The following is a 14,646-nucleotide window of genomic DNA, read 5'->3' on the forward strand; positions in this document are numbered from 1 at the left end:
TGTCCCCTTACCCCCCCCCCCCCCCGCCTGTCCCCGGTTAACTAATGAAACGGGATTTTCCATCCCTAGTCCAAAGCTGATGGGGTGAGAGCTGCCCACAGTGGCCAAGGCCAGGTGCCCCAGAAGGAAGGAACACAACAGGGAATCTTCAAGCAATCCCTCTCCTGTTGCCCATTCCCAGACTCTGCCAGAGGGTAAGGACACCCTCCCTACCTGTCCTGGCTAACAGCCATTGATGAACCTAACGTCCATGAATCTACCTAGCTCTTTTTCGAACCCTGTTCAAGTCCTGGCCTTCACCACATCCTCTGGCGAGGAGTTCCACAAGTTGCCTGTGCACTGAGTGAAGAAACCTTCCTTTTGTTTGTTTTTAAACCTGCTACCTATTCATTTCATTGGGTGACCCCTAGTTCTTATGTTATGGGAACAAGTCAATAACTTTTCCTTATTCACGGTTTCCACACCAGTCATGGTTGTATAGACCTCTAGCCTAACCTCCCTTAGGGTACGTCTAGACTACATGCCCCGACATAGGAAAATGAAGCGGCGATTTAAATAATCGCCGCTTCATTTAAATTTACATGGCTGCCGCGCTGAGCCGACAAACAGCTGATCAGCTGTTTGTCGGCTCAGCAGGATAGTCTGGACGCGCGGGGGTCGACATCAAAGGTATTTGTCGACCACCCAGGTATGCCTCCTGGGATGAGATTTACCTGGGTGGTCGACAAATACCTTTGATGTCGACACCCGCGCGTCCAGACTATCACGCTGAGCCGACAAACAGCTGATCAGCTGATTGTCGACTCAGCACGGCAGCCATGTAAATTTAAATGAAGCCACGATTATTTAAATCGCTGCTTCATTTTCCTATCTCTGGTAGCCTCATCTACATGCCTCTGGCGACAGAGGCACGTAGTCTAGATGTACCCTTAGTCTCCTCTTCTAAGCTGAAAAAGTCCCGGTCTTCTTAATCTCACCTCATATGAGACCTGTTCCAAACCCCTCATCATTTTTTGTTGCCCTTTTCTGAACGTTTTCCAACGCCAAGAGATCTTTTTTGAAATGAGGTGACTACATCTGTACGCAGTATTCGAGATGCGGGCATCCCATGGTTTTATACAGAGGCAATAAGACTTTCTCTGTCTTATTCTCTATCCCTTTTTTAATGATTCCTCCCATTCTCTTTGCTTTTGTGACGGCCGCTGCACACGGCGTGGATGTTTTCAGAGAAATCTCCACAATGACTCCAAGATCTCTCTGGAGTAGTTAGAGCTAAGTTAATCCCCATCAATATGTACATCAGCGGCGTTCTTCTAAGATCAGTAGAGCTTCGCTGATAGAGGCCATTTGAGGGTCGGGCAGGAAGAGCGTTTTCATTAGAGGTGGCTGAAAATGTTCAAAGCAGAAAGCCACCTCTTGGTGTCCCACGTGTCAGCAACCTGTTCAGATAGCGTCCGTGTGCTGCTGAAGGGGTAGGGAGTGTGTGTGGTGGGGGGAGAGGGGGAGGGACTTGGCAAAATTTTTTATTTTTCAGATCTGACGTTTCCTTTATTTTCATTTGTCACATTAAAAACTAGGGTCAAAGGCTCGCAAAGGAAACACTCTAGGTCTGGCAAAACATTGTGCCAGTCACCAGCTGATTTCTTTGTAACCTTTTGAAACGCCCAGCAAACTAGAATGATGGTGTTTTTCGGTCCATCTCAAAGACCCCAACATTCTCTCAGATTGTTTCTGTCCATGTGCGGAATAAATTTTGTGACATGCACCAAGGCATGCATGGATATGCACCACCAGCAGAAATACATGGTGCCAGCTGTGGGCGCTGGGCACATTTGACCCTCTCCCGCATAGCTGCCCAAGCGCTCAGCTTACGTGGAGTGTGGATGTCACCCCCAGCGTGCCTGTCCTGGCAGCCTAGCATGCGTCTCACCGCCTGTCGTTCAGGGCCAGTAGGAGGTGTTGGGTGTGGTGTGCGCATTCCCCTGCGTTGCCACAGGTTTGATCTGTGACGCTCTGTTGGCAGCTGGCTAGAGAAGTGACTGGAAACCAAGCCAACGGGCTCCGTGGCAAAACAGCCCAACCAGGCGCCGGCAAGGCAGTGTGGCATGCTACGGGCCAGGCCACGGTGCCACTAGCCCAGCAGGCTACAATCACCCACTCCCTAAGCAATGGGGAAACCAGCTGTTACCTCGCACCCCTTTGTATGCTCCCACTGGTGTTAATCCAGAGTCATATCCGTGCGGTCAGCTGTGTTACACCAGTGTGAACCTGGTGCGTGTGGGAGAGCTGAGCCATGTAGCCCAGCGACTATAAGAACAGAAGAACTCCTGTGCGGTTCAATGGTCCATCTAATTCCATGTCCTGACAGTGGCCGGTAACAGATACTGCAGAGGGAAGGAACAGAGCAGGTCAGTTTGGAGTGATCCATCTCCTGTTGTCCACTCCCAGCTTCTGGGAGTCGAGGTTCAGGGACACCCGGAGCAAGGAGTTAGGTCCCTGATCGTTGTGGCTAATAGCCACTGCTGGGCCTACCCTCCAGAAACTTCCCTTTTTTGAACCCGGTTCTACTTCTGGCTGTCACCGCATCCCCTGGCAAGGAGTTCCACAGGTTGGCTGTCACCGCATCCCCTGGCAAGGAGTTCCACAGATTGGCTGTGTTTTGTGAAGAAGTACTTGCCTATGTCTGTGTTAACTTGCTGCCTCTTAATGTCATAGGATGGCCTCTGGTTCTGGTGTGACGTGAAGGAGTAAATTAAAACTTCCCTATTCGCTTTCTCCACCTTATTTATAGACCACGGTCGTACTCTGTCGTCTTTTTTTTTTTAAAGTGGACAGTCCCAGTCTTTTTAGTCTCCTCCTACAGAAGCTGTCCCACCCCCCTCGTTACGTTCGTCACCCTCCTCTGTACTTTTCCAGTTCTAATATCTTTGGTGAGGAGGGGTGACTAGGACTGCACGCAGTCGACGTGTGGGTGTGCCACGAATTTCTCTAATGAAATCCTGGTCGTTTGTCATCTTCTCTGATCCTTTCCTAGTGGCTTCCAATGTGGCTGGCTTTTTTGGTGTCACTGTACCTTGAGTGGATGTTTCCAGAGAAGGGCTCCAAGGTCTGTTTCCCGAGTGGGAACCGCTCATTTAGACCCCATCGCGTCGTAGGCAGCGCTGGGGTTACGTGGTTCAATATTTATCAACATTGAATATCAACATTGAATTTCATTTTCCATGTGGGTTGCCCACCCACCTCGGGTTTTCAGATCCCTCGGCTGCCAGCGTTTTGACTGAACCATCTTGAGTAATTTTGTATCCCCTGAAACTTTGCCACTTCATTCTTTACCTCCCTTTCCAGATCACTTATGAATGTGTTGGACAGCTTTGGTTCCTCCCCATGCAGATCCTTGGGGGACCCCTCTCTGAACTATGAAAACTGTTTGTTCCTACGCCCTTTGTTTCCTGTCTTTTAACCCGTCACGATCCAGGAAAGCACCTTTAATCTTACCCCAGGACAGCTTATTGTGTGAGGGACCTTGTCAAAGGCTTTCTGGAAGTCCAGGTCCACCATACCCACTGGATCCCTCTTGCCCACGTTTTACTGACAGCCTCAAAGAATTTGACTAGCTGGGCGAGGCATGGTTTCCCGAGGTCATGTGTCTGATCCGTCTGGTCTTTATGATCGTTTCAGTCAAATTTGCGTAGAACTGAAGGTCGGTTTGCCAGCCCACGAGTGTGAAGATCGCCGCTGGAGCCTTTTTAAAACAAAAACCTGACGTTCGCTACGCGCCAGTCATCTGATGCAGAGCCAATACGTTACCCAGCACAGCTCTGTGGTTTCACATTTGAGTTCCTTCAGCACCCTTGGGTGACTGCCATCAGATCCCGGTGACTTTATTACTGTTTAATTTTATCAATTTGCTCCAAAACCACCTCTCATGACACCTCATTCTGGAACGGTTTCTCAGATTTGTTACCTAAAAAGAATAACTCTGATGTGGGAGTTTCCCTCACACCCTTTGAAGTGAAGACCGATGCAAAGACTTCCTCTAACTTCTCCCCCACTGCCTGGACTTCCTGGGGTGCTCCTTTAGCACCTCGATCTATCACATTGCCACCGACAGTGGGGCAGACTTCCTGCTTCTGATGTGTGTCAATCTAGCAGCAAAGTGTGTGCATCATTTGCTAGCTACTCTTCAAATAAGGCGGGTGCATAACTGGATGGATAACTGTTCTCAGAGTAGTTCTCAATGGTTTGCAATCAGGCTGGAAGGGCAGAACAAGGTGGATTCCGCAGGGGTCTGTTTTGCGACCGGTTCTGTTCAATATCTTCATCAACCATTTAGATACTGGCATAGAGAGGACGCTTATTACGTTTGCAGATGAAACCAAGCTGGGAGTGGCTGCAAGTGCTTTGGAGATCAGGGTCCTATTTCAAAATGATCTGGACAAATTGGAGAAATGGTCTGAGGTCAAGAGGATGACGTTTAATAAGGACAAATGCAAAATGCTCCACTTAGGGAAGGAACAATCGGTTTCTCTCACACAGAACGGGAAGCAACAGTCTAGGAAGGAGCCCTGCAGAAAGGGATCTAGGGGTCAGAGCGGACCACAAGCTAAATAGGAGTCAACAGTGTGACATGGTTGCAAAAAAAGCAAACATCATTCTGGGCGGCATGTTGAGAGCAAGACACGAGAAGTCCTTCTTCCGCTCTACTCTGCGCTGATTAGGCCTCAGTTGGAGTGTTGTGTCCAGTTGTGGGTACCACATTTCAGGAAAGATGTGGAGAAATGGGAGCAGGTCCAGAGAAGAGCAACAAGAATGATGAAAGGTCTAGAGAACATGAGCTAAGAGGGATGAAAGAATTGGGCTTGTTTAGTATGGAAAAGAGACGACTGAGAAGGGACATAATAGCAGCTTTCAAGTACCTAGAAGAGTGTTATAAGGAAGAAGGAGAAAAATTGTTCTCTTGGCCTCTGAGGACAGGACAAGAAGCAATGGGCTTAAACTGCAGCAAGGAAGGTTGAGGTTGGACATTAGGGAAAAACTTCCGAACAGAGTGGTTAAAACACTGGAATAAATTGCCTAGGGGGGTTGTGGAATCTCCATCACTGGAGATATTTAAGATTGTTAGATAGACATCTGTCAGGGATGGTCTAGATTCTAGAATGATGGTGCTTGGTCCTGCCGTGTGGGCAGGGGACTGGACTGGGATGACCTCGTGAGGTCCTTTCCAGTTCTAGTGTTCTGTGATTCTAGGATTCTTTTCTGGCCTGCTTGATTGTTTTTTACATTTGAAGCTGAGGGGTCTGAGTCTGGAATGTGTCTCCGGAATAGGACAGGCACGTCCTGATTTTGCTTTCTGGTTTTAAAATGTCTGAAGCAATTCAATCCAAACTTGATCTAAAAGGAGACTGAGTTATGTCCGTGTTTCATTCAAATTCTAATGACAATTCTAACTTTATGTAAAAATATGATCTACAGAACCACTCTGTGTCCCGGATCCTGCTGAGGCATGCCAAAGTTTATATTACGTTTCAATTTTCTATAGTAGGATTTGACAGCCAACTTCTAAAACACGTCTTTTGGTCCATCTCTTTTACCAGGGTGGCATTTTTTTGGTCCCTTTCCTGTTTGGTTGGTTTGGTTTTGTTTTTTCAAATTGAAATTTGATTCAGTTTGAGCCTGTTTTCTGATGCTTTTAAAAAGTTGTCATGCAGCTGGTCGACATTTCACTCTGACTGTTCCACTTCTGTTTTCCTGGACTCTTCTTTTCTTGTGTAGCTATTCCTTTTGGAAGCTAATTGCTTTCACTGTGATTTTTTTCTCTGGTTCCCCCTCCCCCCCCCCATTCCTCAAGGATGTTAAATGGAATGACATTATGGCTCAGCTTATATTCACCCCTGGGACCAGTTAGGGCTACATCAGAAATTGTCTCTCCCGCCTGTTCTGTTCTTATTGTTCAAGGATGGAATTTCTAGCCATAGCGGTTCTGTGATGTAGTTTGATTGACATAAGGGGTTAGCTGTAATTGACAGGCCCAGTTCTTTCTCCTAGAATTTCACCCTCCTGCCGGTGTCCCCTGCTTTCAGTCCTGTTTGTTTTGTGCCCTGCGATTGCCTGTTGATTTATCATCACTCCACCAAGTTTCTGTGGTTCCTCTTGTAACAATCTCCTGTGAAATATCAGGCCACCCAAATTCACCCATCGTCACCGTTTAAACGTCTTGCACGTGTGCACAAGCGCTTGTCACTATTTCGTTGTCTGCTCCCTGGTGTAACCGAACAGGGCTCTCTTGTATGGCTGTTTCTCTGTAGCGCCTGTTCACGCCCATCATGGGAGTATTAATGACCTGTATTCAAGTACCGCCTGGGAGCACCTTCCAAGGTCAGAATGCCGTCGCACGTGGCCCGTGCAAATGCAAAGCAGAGTGATTCCTGACGGACACCCATGCAACGTCGGGATGTAAGATGTTAACTGGTTACCGGCAAGCCGCTGGCTAATCAGCCTGCTTACCAGGTAACCAGTTAACCAGCCCTACTAGCTGGACTCCGGGGCCGAGCCGCACAGGGGCCTGGGCAGCACCACCACCTGCGGACTAATGGTGAACAGGTTAAACAAATCGTGTAACTATCGGAGGCGGCTTTTTCCATCCCTCATGCAACGGAGATCAGGCCCCCTCTGTCCGTAGGTTTCAAAGCAATGTTGCTTGTGCTGATTTGGCAGCCATTGGCCGTGCAACGTTGGGGCAACTTGTCCCTCTCCCCCCCCCCCCCCCGGGGCTAGGGCCTGGACGAGAGCTTCGCCCCTCTTGGTGTTGCTCCTCAGAAGTGCCCCGTCTGTTGCCACTGCAGGAAATCAGCAGCAACAAGGAGTAAGGGTGCTGGGGAGAAACTGGTTTAAGCGAGCAGCTTGTTGGGCCCATTGAGCTCTGGGCCATCTGCTCCAGCGGCTGCTTTCTCTAAGGCAGGGGGTGGTCTTGTTGCTGTCAGCTCTTTCACCGCAGCTGTGCTCTGCCCCAGAAGTGGCTGCATTTCCATGCATGTGTGCTGCTTGTTGGATAAAAATCGGGGGCCGCTCCGGCTTCCATTGGACGTAGCCAGCAAAATGCCAGTTTAGCGGCACCGGGACCAGGCCTGAGCCGTGCTAGCCTGGGGCAATACCTTGCTGATACCACCCCCTGGGCAAATGGGTGGTGTTGGGCGGCGGCAGCCACCCTCTGCGGGCTTGTTCTCGTGACACGGCGACCGCGTCCGGGAGAGGCTGGTGTGTGGGGAGCAGGGCCCTGACGGCCAGATCTTTGGGAAACTCGTTTGCCTGACCAAGCCGGCAGAGCCCCCGGCACCTCGCTGAGGTCCTGGGAGCGGATTCCCAGCTGCCGGGACTCAGCCTAAGGGAAACCGACTTCGGGATCCAGCCTGCTTGGCTCTGTGCGGGGCGGAGGGGGGATGTTAAATCTCGGGCCAGCCACTCGGCTCTGGATTCCTCCCCTTGCCCGCTGCTCCCCCGCCCCGCTGTGAAGCGAATCGTCCTGCCAAGGGGCAGAGATTAACTCTCCCGGCGTGACCACCCCAGCCCCCTTCTCGCCCAGGTGAAATAAAACCCACGGTCCCGTGGGAAAGCCCCCCCCTCGTGGGTCAGACTGGGAGCGTCACAGGGGGTGCATGGCTGACGGCTGGACTGGGAAGGTGGGCGGGGGGGTCTGGCCCGGATCAGGGGTCGGCCTTTAAACAGCTGCCGATTTTTCCGGGTGCGTGGGAGCTGGGGTTTTAGTGACGCTCCGGCCGCCGTCGGGTTGGCAGGGCGCGGGGGCTGTTCCCACGTGGGCTGGCACGAGGAGCGGGCGGTGGGCAGGGGGGCTGTGCTGAATGCCCCTCCCCCGCTAGCCCCTGCCCGGTTACCTCTGTGGGTCCCATGGCCGGGACTCCGAACCCCGCCTGTGCTGCCGTTGCGAGCTGGGAACCTGGCGATGGGGCCGTTTTCCTGGCCCCACGGCTCCGGTGCTGGGCGACCCCTGCAGGACCAGGCCCATGTTCGGGGGGCTCGTGACTACGCCCCCAACGTTCAGCCCTGGCCCTGTCTCAGACGCGGCGTTTTGGCCTTCGGGCCCTGGGGCGCTCGGCTTGCAGGGCATGTGGAACACGCCCCGGGTCTTGGAAACGTTTTACGCCCAGCCCGGCCCCCCCGGTCCCAAACCACCTGGAAACCGGAAACCGTTTGTGTGGGGTATTTCACGCACAGCTTGGCTTGGGTGTAGGCTGGGGCGGGGGGGGCGGGGGGGCAGGTGAGTCATGGGGCAAAGGGGGTGGGGCAGGCTGAGGGCAGGGGAGCCATGGAGCAGGCTGGGGCGTGAGGCAGACAAACCACGGGGCATGGGGCAGGCTGGGGGCGCAGGGCAAAGGGTGTGGGGCAGGCTGGGGGCATGGGGCAAAGGGTGTGAGGCAGGCTGGGGGCGGAGGAGCCATGGGGCAGGCTGGGGGCGCAGGGCAAAGGGTGTGGGGCAGGCTGGGGGCACAGGGCAAAGGGTGTGAGGCAGGCTGGGGACGGAGGAGCCATGGGGCAGGCTGGGGGCGCGGGGCAAAGGGTGTGGGGCAGGCTGGGGGCATGGGGCAAAGGGTGCGGGGCAGGCTGGGGGCGGAGGAGCCATGGGGCAGGCTGGGCCGTGGGGCAAAGGGCGTGGGGCAGGCTGTGCTCAGGAGAAGACCGGGGCTCGGGGCAGTAACCAAGGCAGAGAGCAGGCGGAAGACGTTCCCCCCCCCCCCCAAAAACAGCTGCTCCCTGCGCCCCCCCAGGGCTGGCCTTCCAGCCGTGGGGAGGGGGCTTTCCATGCCGAGGGAGGGGGGAGAGGCCCCGGCCCTAGGCGCGTGGTCGGGGCTGGGCTTTCCAGAGCCGTTTCTGAGAAGCGGGGCCGCCCCCCCACTCCCCGGAGCGGGGTCTCCCCCGGCCCCGCGATCTCTCCAGCCCGGCCCCGCTTTAGCAGAAACGCCGGCGCTTCAAGGAAACGCTGCACCTCACAGCCTGTCCCGCTTCCACCCGCCGGCGCCTCCCACTCGGCCTGCCCAGCGCGCCGGGGCCGGCCGAGGAAGGAAGGAAGTGAGTGAGAGAGACCGAGAGAGGAAGAGCAGCGCAGCGGCAGGCGGCGGAGGAAGAGGGGACGCCGCGAGATCCCTGAAAAGGGAGGGGGAGGGCGACTCGGGGGGTGACAGCCGGCTAGGGAGGTCGAATGAGGCCTGCGGGGCGGGAGGGGGCTGCCCTGGCAAACAGCGGGGCCTGCTCCTGGCAGGACTCCCCCCCGGTCTGCGTGCTTCCACTGCACCCACATGGCCCGGCCCCGCCTCCCTGCCCCCCGGCTCTCCGCTCAGACAGGAATGGGGCGCCCGGCACCGGGGCCCGGCGCGCCCGCTGGTGTGTCCAGTGGCTGGAGGCCGGGATCATGCTCGAGGGGCTGTAAATGTTTGGAGAGCAGGAGGGGTTGCTGCCTGCCGGAGTGCGGCTCGTCCCGTGCCCGTGTCCGCACCAGATTGTGAGACTCCGCGGTGGTGAGCGGTTGTGCCTCATTGAGTGTGTGTGTGTGGAGTTTGGGCGTGCCCCGTGTGACACAGCTGTACGTATCTGGGGACACAGCTATGCGTGCGCCTGCTTGTGCGTCCGCCCGGCGTGCGTCACTGTCGTGCGCGTGCAGGCTTGTGCACGTGCGCCCTGCGTGTGGGATGTTACGGTGGTGCACGTGGGCGTGTTTGATCGTAGGCGGGGTTGCGGTGTGTGTGTGTGTGTTTGTGTATATTCCACAGGGGGTGTGCCGTGTGGGCCCCCGGAATTACCCAACCACAGGAGCGCAGGTTGCCGGGGCCCACGCCTCCCTGCGACCCAGCAAGGCAAGCCATGGGGAGCTGCCCTGCGCCCCCTTCCTGGTCGGTGACCCCTGCTCAACCCTGTCCCGGGAGCCGCAGCCTTGCGAGCAATTGGCTCAGCCAGCGAAACCCGGGCGGGTGTTTTGCCCCAGGGCTGCGGCCGGGACCCTCCTGGCTTCCGGTTCTTGGCCCGTCTTTTATTCACCAGCTGATGAAATGCTCCCGCTCTCCTGCCCCCTCCGCGGTCCGGGCGAGGGGGCGATTGCTGGATCGGGGGAGCACTGGAGAGAAGAGGTTGACACCTGGGCAGGCGAGGTATTTTTCCCTGACAATCGCTTGAGTCCTGCGGCCCTGAGCTCATGGCTTTGCCGGGACGTGAGCAGGACTGGCGGGGATAAATGCCTGCTCTTAATCTTATTCCTTGTACCTCTATATTGTGGGAGCACATAGGACCTGCGGCCCAGGGTGCAAGGTGCTGTACAGACACAAGAGGAGCCTTGGCCCTAAGTGTTTAAACTCCTGATTCCTCCTGGGGCAGTCAGCTCAGAATTCCAGGGTCGCCAGCTCGGGCGGTTTTGCTCTAACCATTTGCTCCTGATTTTCCTTGTTCTGAAAGCCCCGGAGCCTGGAGTCCAGCCGTGCCGGGGGCCTCTTGGCTTCCATTTTGAAAGAAGAGAGTCGTACGTTTCTAGCCCTCGTGGTGGGGGAGAGCGGCTTGCCCTCGTGATGTCTCCCCCCTCTCCCCCAGGCTCAAAATGCAGTAGGCAAATAAAAAGTGCATCCATTTTCAAACATCGTAAATTACTTTGGGGAGAGGAGCTGGTTCAGGATTTTTTTGCAGGGCTGACGAGGCAGGAATCGGGCTGCCTCCCGGCTCCCCTTTTCCATGCGTGGAACCGAGCCTGATTCTGAGCCTGCTTTTTACCCACCTGTTATTCCCGTGCGAATCCACTGGAGTGCGAACGTAACGCCAGAGTACAAGGTGCCCCCACTACAAGTCGGCCTGAGCTACATCTGTTCCGCGCTGATGCTTGTGGGGACGGGAGGGTTTATAACGTATCCATTCCCCGTTCTTATGTCACTCAGGAAAAAAACCCCAACAATTGGTGCAAATAGAAAAAAAATTCCCCTCTTTACGTCATTTCGCTGGGAGTCCATGTTTTGGAACGTGTCTTGGGGCGATAGCGAGGGTGGCCTGTGACATGCCTCTTAACGAGCTGCTGTCAGCCCAGCCAGGTGCTGGTATGGGGGCCCCCTATTGACACCCGTGTAAATCTGATGTCAATGCCATATTGGAGCATCCATCGGGCTTAACGTGAATGAATTCATGACCTGTCAAATTTGAGCCCCTCCGTTTTACACCATCCCTGGATCAAACCGGGGGTTTTCAGAGCCACTGGCATGTTGCAGTAGCATGTTGCAGTCCTGAAAACCCATCACTAGGGGGCGCCGTGCTCACCTGTCCCAAAGGCGCCCCTTGCCTCTGTGGGGCCACGTCTCCCTCTTGTGGCCGGCCCTGGTACACCCCCTGCGACTAGCCCTGTAGGCAGCACAAGCCGCCAGAGGCTGGGATGTTTGCGGGTCCTGAGTTCGAGTCTTGCTGGTGATGATTAAGTCAGACCCTGCCAAGCCAGCACCCTCAGTGCAGTCGGGAGGTGGAGCCCCCAGTCCCTTCTTCAGGCCCCGCTTCCTCTGACAAAGGGGGAGGCCGCGGACGAGGGGCTGAAGTAGGGATTTGAAACTGGAGTGCAAGACCCAGCCGACCCGACCTCTTTGCTCTTCTCCCTCCCTTTCGGCGCCCCTCTCCCATTGTTCTCTGTTCCCCCTGCGGCTCCCGGCCTCCTGCCCTTCCCTGGCCTGGGGCCGGAGCTGAGAATAGCAACGGTGTCGGTTTCTGAACCGGAAAAGGGACGAGCGGAGCTGCCACCTGTTGTGACCAGCTGACAAGTCTCGGGTGCTAAATGGGGCCGGGCGGCTAACGCTGCCCTGATGGGGAGCACAGGGCCGGAGGGGGGGAGGGGCTGGGATCAGGCCTGTGGGCTGAGCCGGCTTCAGCGCCAGAACGGATCCACTGCGGTGCTCTGGGGGGAGCTGGATTCCACGCACACCCTGTCCCCTTTTCTCCCCTCTCCCTGTTCTTTACTGCTCCCCCCGGCTTCTCTAGCACCCCCGGATTCCCCCCTCCTCCAGCCCCCCATTTCCCTCAGTCCCTCTGGGGCAGGGTCCCTGTGCACACAGGATGCACAGGGACCCCAATCCTGACCAGGGCCCCAGCACCGGGAATGGTCAATGTCCGTCCTCTCCCTCCGCTTCTTCTGCAATCGCTGTGTCGTCTCGTCCCCCCCTGCCCCGTCCTGATCTCTCCGGTTTGATACCCCGTGGGGGAAAGCAGCCCCCCATTGATCTCGCCCAGAGGAGAGTGGTTATGGGGTAGCACCCTGGGCTCCGCTGCGGGGCAGCCAAGACTCCTGCTCTGTGCTGAAGTGGGAATCAAGGCACCTGGGGTCTATTCGCGGCTCTGCAGCTGACCGGGGGCAGAGCACAGTGCCTCAGTTTCCCCTCCCACCCTGTATGTGTCTTGCCTAATCAGACTGACTTCTGTGCGGGGGGGGCTATCTCCTGACGTGTGATGGGGGGGAGGGACCAGAGGGCGTTCTCTCCCCCCCCCCCCCCGAGTAACAGGCTGGGCTGTGTTTGTGTCTCCCCTCCACCCCCCAGGCGGATGTTCCCGTTTCTCAGCTTCAACCTCTCCGGGCTGGACCCCGTGGCTCATTACCGGGTCTGCGTGGACATCGTCCTGGTGGACCAGCACCACTGGCGGTACCAGGGCGGGAAGTGGGTCCAGTGCGGCAAGGCCGAGGGCAACATGCCAGGTATGAAGGAGAGAGCCAGGCCTCGCCCCACGTATCTCCCCTGTGGGGCCCGACCTGTGGGTCAGTGCTTGCTGTCACATGTAGGGCTCTTGTGGGAGGTGGGTGCTCCCGCCCCTCCCCTGCCCACTGCGCCCCCTGCTGGGAGAGACCAGCCAGAGCTCCCCCTTCCCACCCCCGCCAGCCCATGCTCCTGCCCCCGCCCCACAGTGCCCCCTGCTGGGAGAGACCAGCCAGAGCTCCCCCTTCCCACCCCCGCCAGCCCATGCTCCTGCCCCCTCCCCACAGCGCCCCCTGCTGGGAGAGACCAGCCAGAGCTCCCCCTTCCCACCCCCCGCCAGCCCATGCTCCTGCCCCCTCCCCACAGCGCCCCCTGCTGGGAGAGACCAGGGCTGGAGCAGCCAGAGCTCTCCCTCCCCCCCGCCCATGCTCCTGCCCCCTCCCCACAGCGCCCCCTGCTGGGAGAGACCAGGGCTGAAGCAGCCAGAGCTCTCCCTCCCCCCCGCCCATGCTCCTGCCCCCTCCCCACAGCGCCCCCTGCTGGGAGAGACCAGGGCTGGAGCAGCCAGAATTTCCCCCCCCCCCAGCCCATGCTCCTGCCCCCTCCCCACAACGCCCCTTGCTGGGAGAGGCTGGGACTGCAGTAGCCAGAATTCTCCCCCCCCCCCCCAGCCCATGCTCCTGCCCCCGCCCCACAGCGCCCCCTGCTGGGAGAGGCCGGGGCTGCAGCAGCCAGGATGAGCTGCACTATTCCCGAGCTCAGCATCTGCTCTAGAAGCTGGGGGGCAGGGGAGGGGGGGGGCTCACTGTGAGCTAAGAGCTGGCTCCTGATTGTGCGAGGCTGTTTTAAGGTTTCAAGCAGCCATGGCCCGGGCCACAGGGCTGCCTTTTCCCTGCACGGGTAGGGGTGGAGCCGGAGCCGTGTTCCCCGCATGGGCAGCCGTGGGGACCCCTAACCACAAACTCCCCTGGAGCCACAGGGGCCAGGACCATCCCAGCTGCTGATCTCTCCCCATTGCTGGGTCCCTGAGCAGTGGGGAGCCCCTCCCCGCCCTTGCTTGTCCGCACTCTGGCTCCAGCCGCCCCCCAGCACTTGTTGCATTTTCAGCAGGGCAACCACGGCAGTGCAGCGGCTCCCTGCCCCATAGGCCCTGCCCGGCACTGGGGTGGAAGATGATGGGTTCAGTCGCCTCTTTGCCCCCTGGCTACCCAGCGGGCAGGGTGGCTGCGCTAAGCGCCAACGGGCTGGCTCAGCAGCAGGGGCGCAGGGAGCCGCTGGCAGGCCCGGGGCAGGGGCGCTGAACAGGCGGCTGTTTGGCAGGTAACCGGCTGTACGTCCACCCCGACTCGCCCAACACCGGGGCCCACTGGATGCGCCAGGAGGTCTCGTTCGGCAAACTCAAGCTCACCAATAACAAAGGGGCGTCCAACAACGTCACGCAGGTAACCGCCCCCTCCCCCATCACAGGCCAGACCCCCCTCGGCCCCATAGCCCTGGTGATGCCCCCCACCATAGGGCACAGGCCAACCCTCAGCCCCAACACCCATGTAGCCAACCTGCACCGTGCTGGACAGAGACCTTTCAGCCACTCTCCATTGTTCCTGGTGGTAACCGCGTGCCTCTCGACACTCTGGATCCTCCAGACACTCCCTACTCCCCGCCATCAGCTGCTTTTTGGGGCAGGGCTGCCTCTGAGGACCCCTCCTCGTGCTTTCTCTGTTCCATTGGTTCTCTCGCTTTCCTTCCAGCGGAAGGAGCTGCCTTTTGTCTAGTCAGTAGCCTCTGGAACTCCTTGCCACATGATATCTCCCTAACGCGATGGATTCCACTGACGTTCCCTCGGTGGCTTATCCCAGTGGGCCGTGGTGCCCCCGGTCAGGATCAGCCTGCCATGCCCCCTCCCACTGGTTGACTCCCCAGAACCGGGGGGGGGTCA

The 14,646-nt window shown here is 57.3% G+C and overlaps 1 protein-coding gene across 2 annotated transcripts in view; it reads left to right on the forward strand.

The window, feature by feature from the left end:
• The window catches only part of TBX21 (T-box transcription factor 21), a 29,741-nt gene that overhangs the window by 12,390 nt on the left and 2,705 nt on the right, over nt 1-14,646 (forward strand). Inside the window, exons 1-3 of one of the 2 annotated variants that reach the window (XM_075911192.1) lie at nt 9,190-10,154; nt 12,558-12,712; nt 14,031-14,152. In XM_075911192.1, coding sequence (XP_075767307.1) covers nt 9,871-10,154; nt 12,558-12,712; nt 14,031-14,152 — 561 coding nt within the window. In that variant the 5' untranslated portion in view covers nt 9,190-9,870. Of the gene's footprint in view, nt 1-9,189; nt 10,155-12,557; nt 12,713-14,030; nt 14,153-14,646 lie in introns of those variants that run through there. The other variant, XM_075911191.1, reaches the window with a different exon arrangement.

The sequence above is a fragment of the Pelodiscus sinensis genome, chromosome 29 (assembly GCF_049634645.1).
Source record: "Pelodiscus sinensis isolate JC-2024 chromosome 29, ASM4963464v1, whole genome shotgun sequence".
NCBI lineage: Eukaryota > Metazoa > Chordata > Testudines > Trionychidae > Pelodiscus > Pelodiscus sinensis.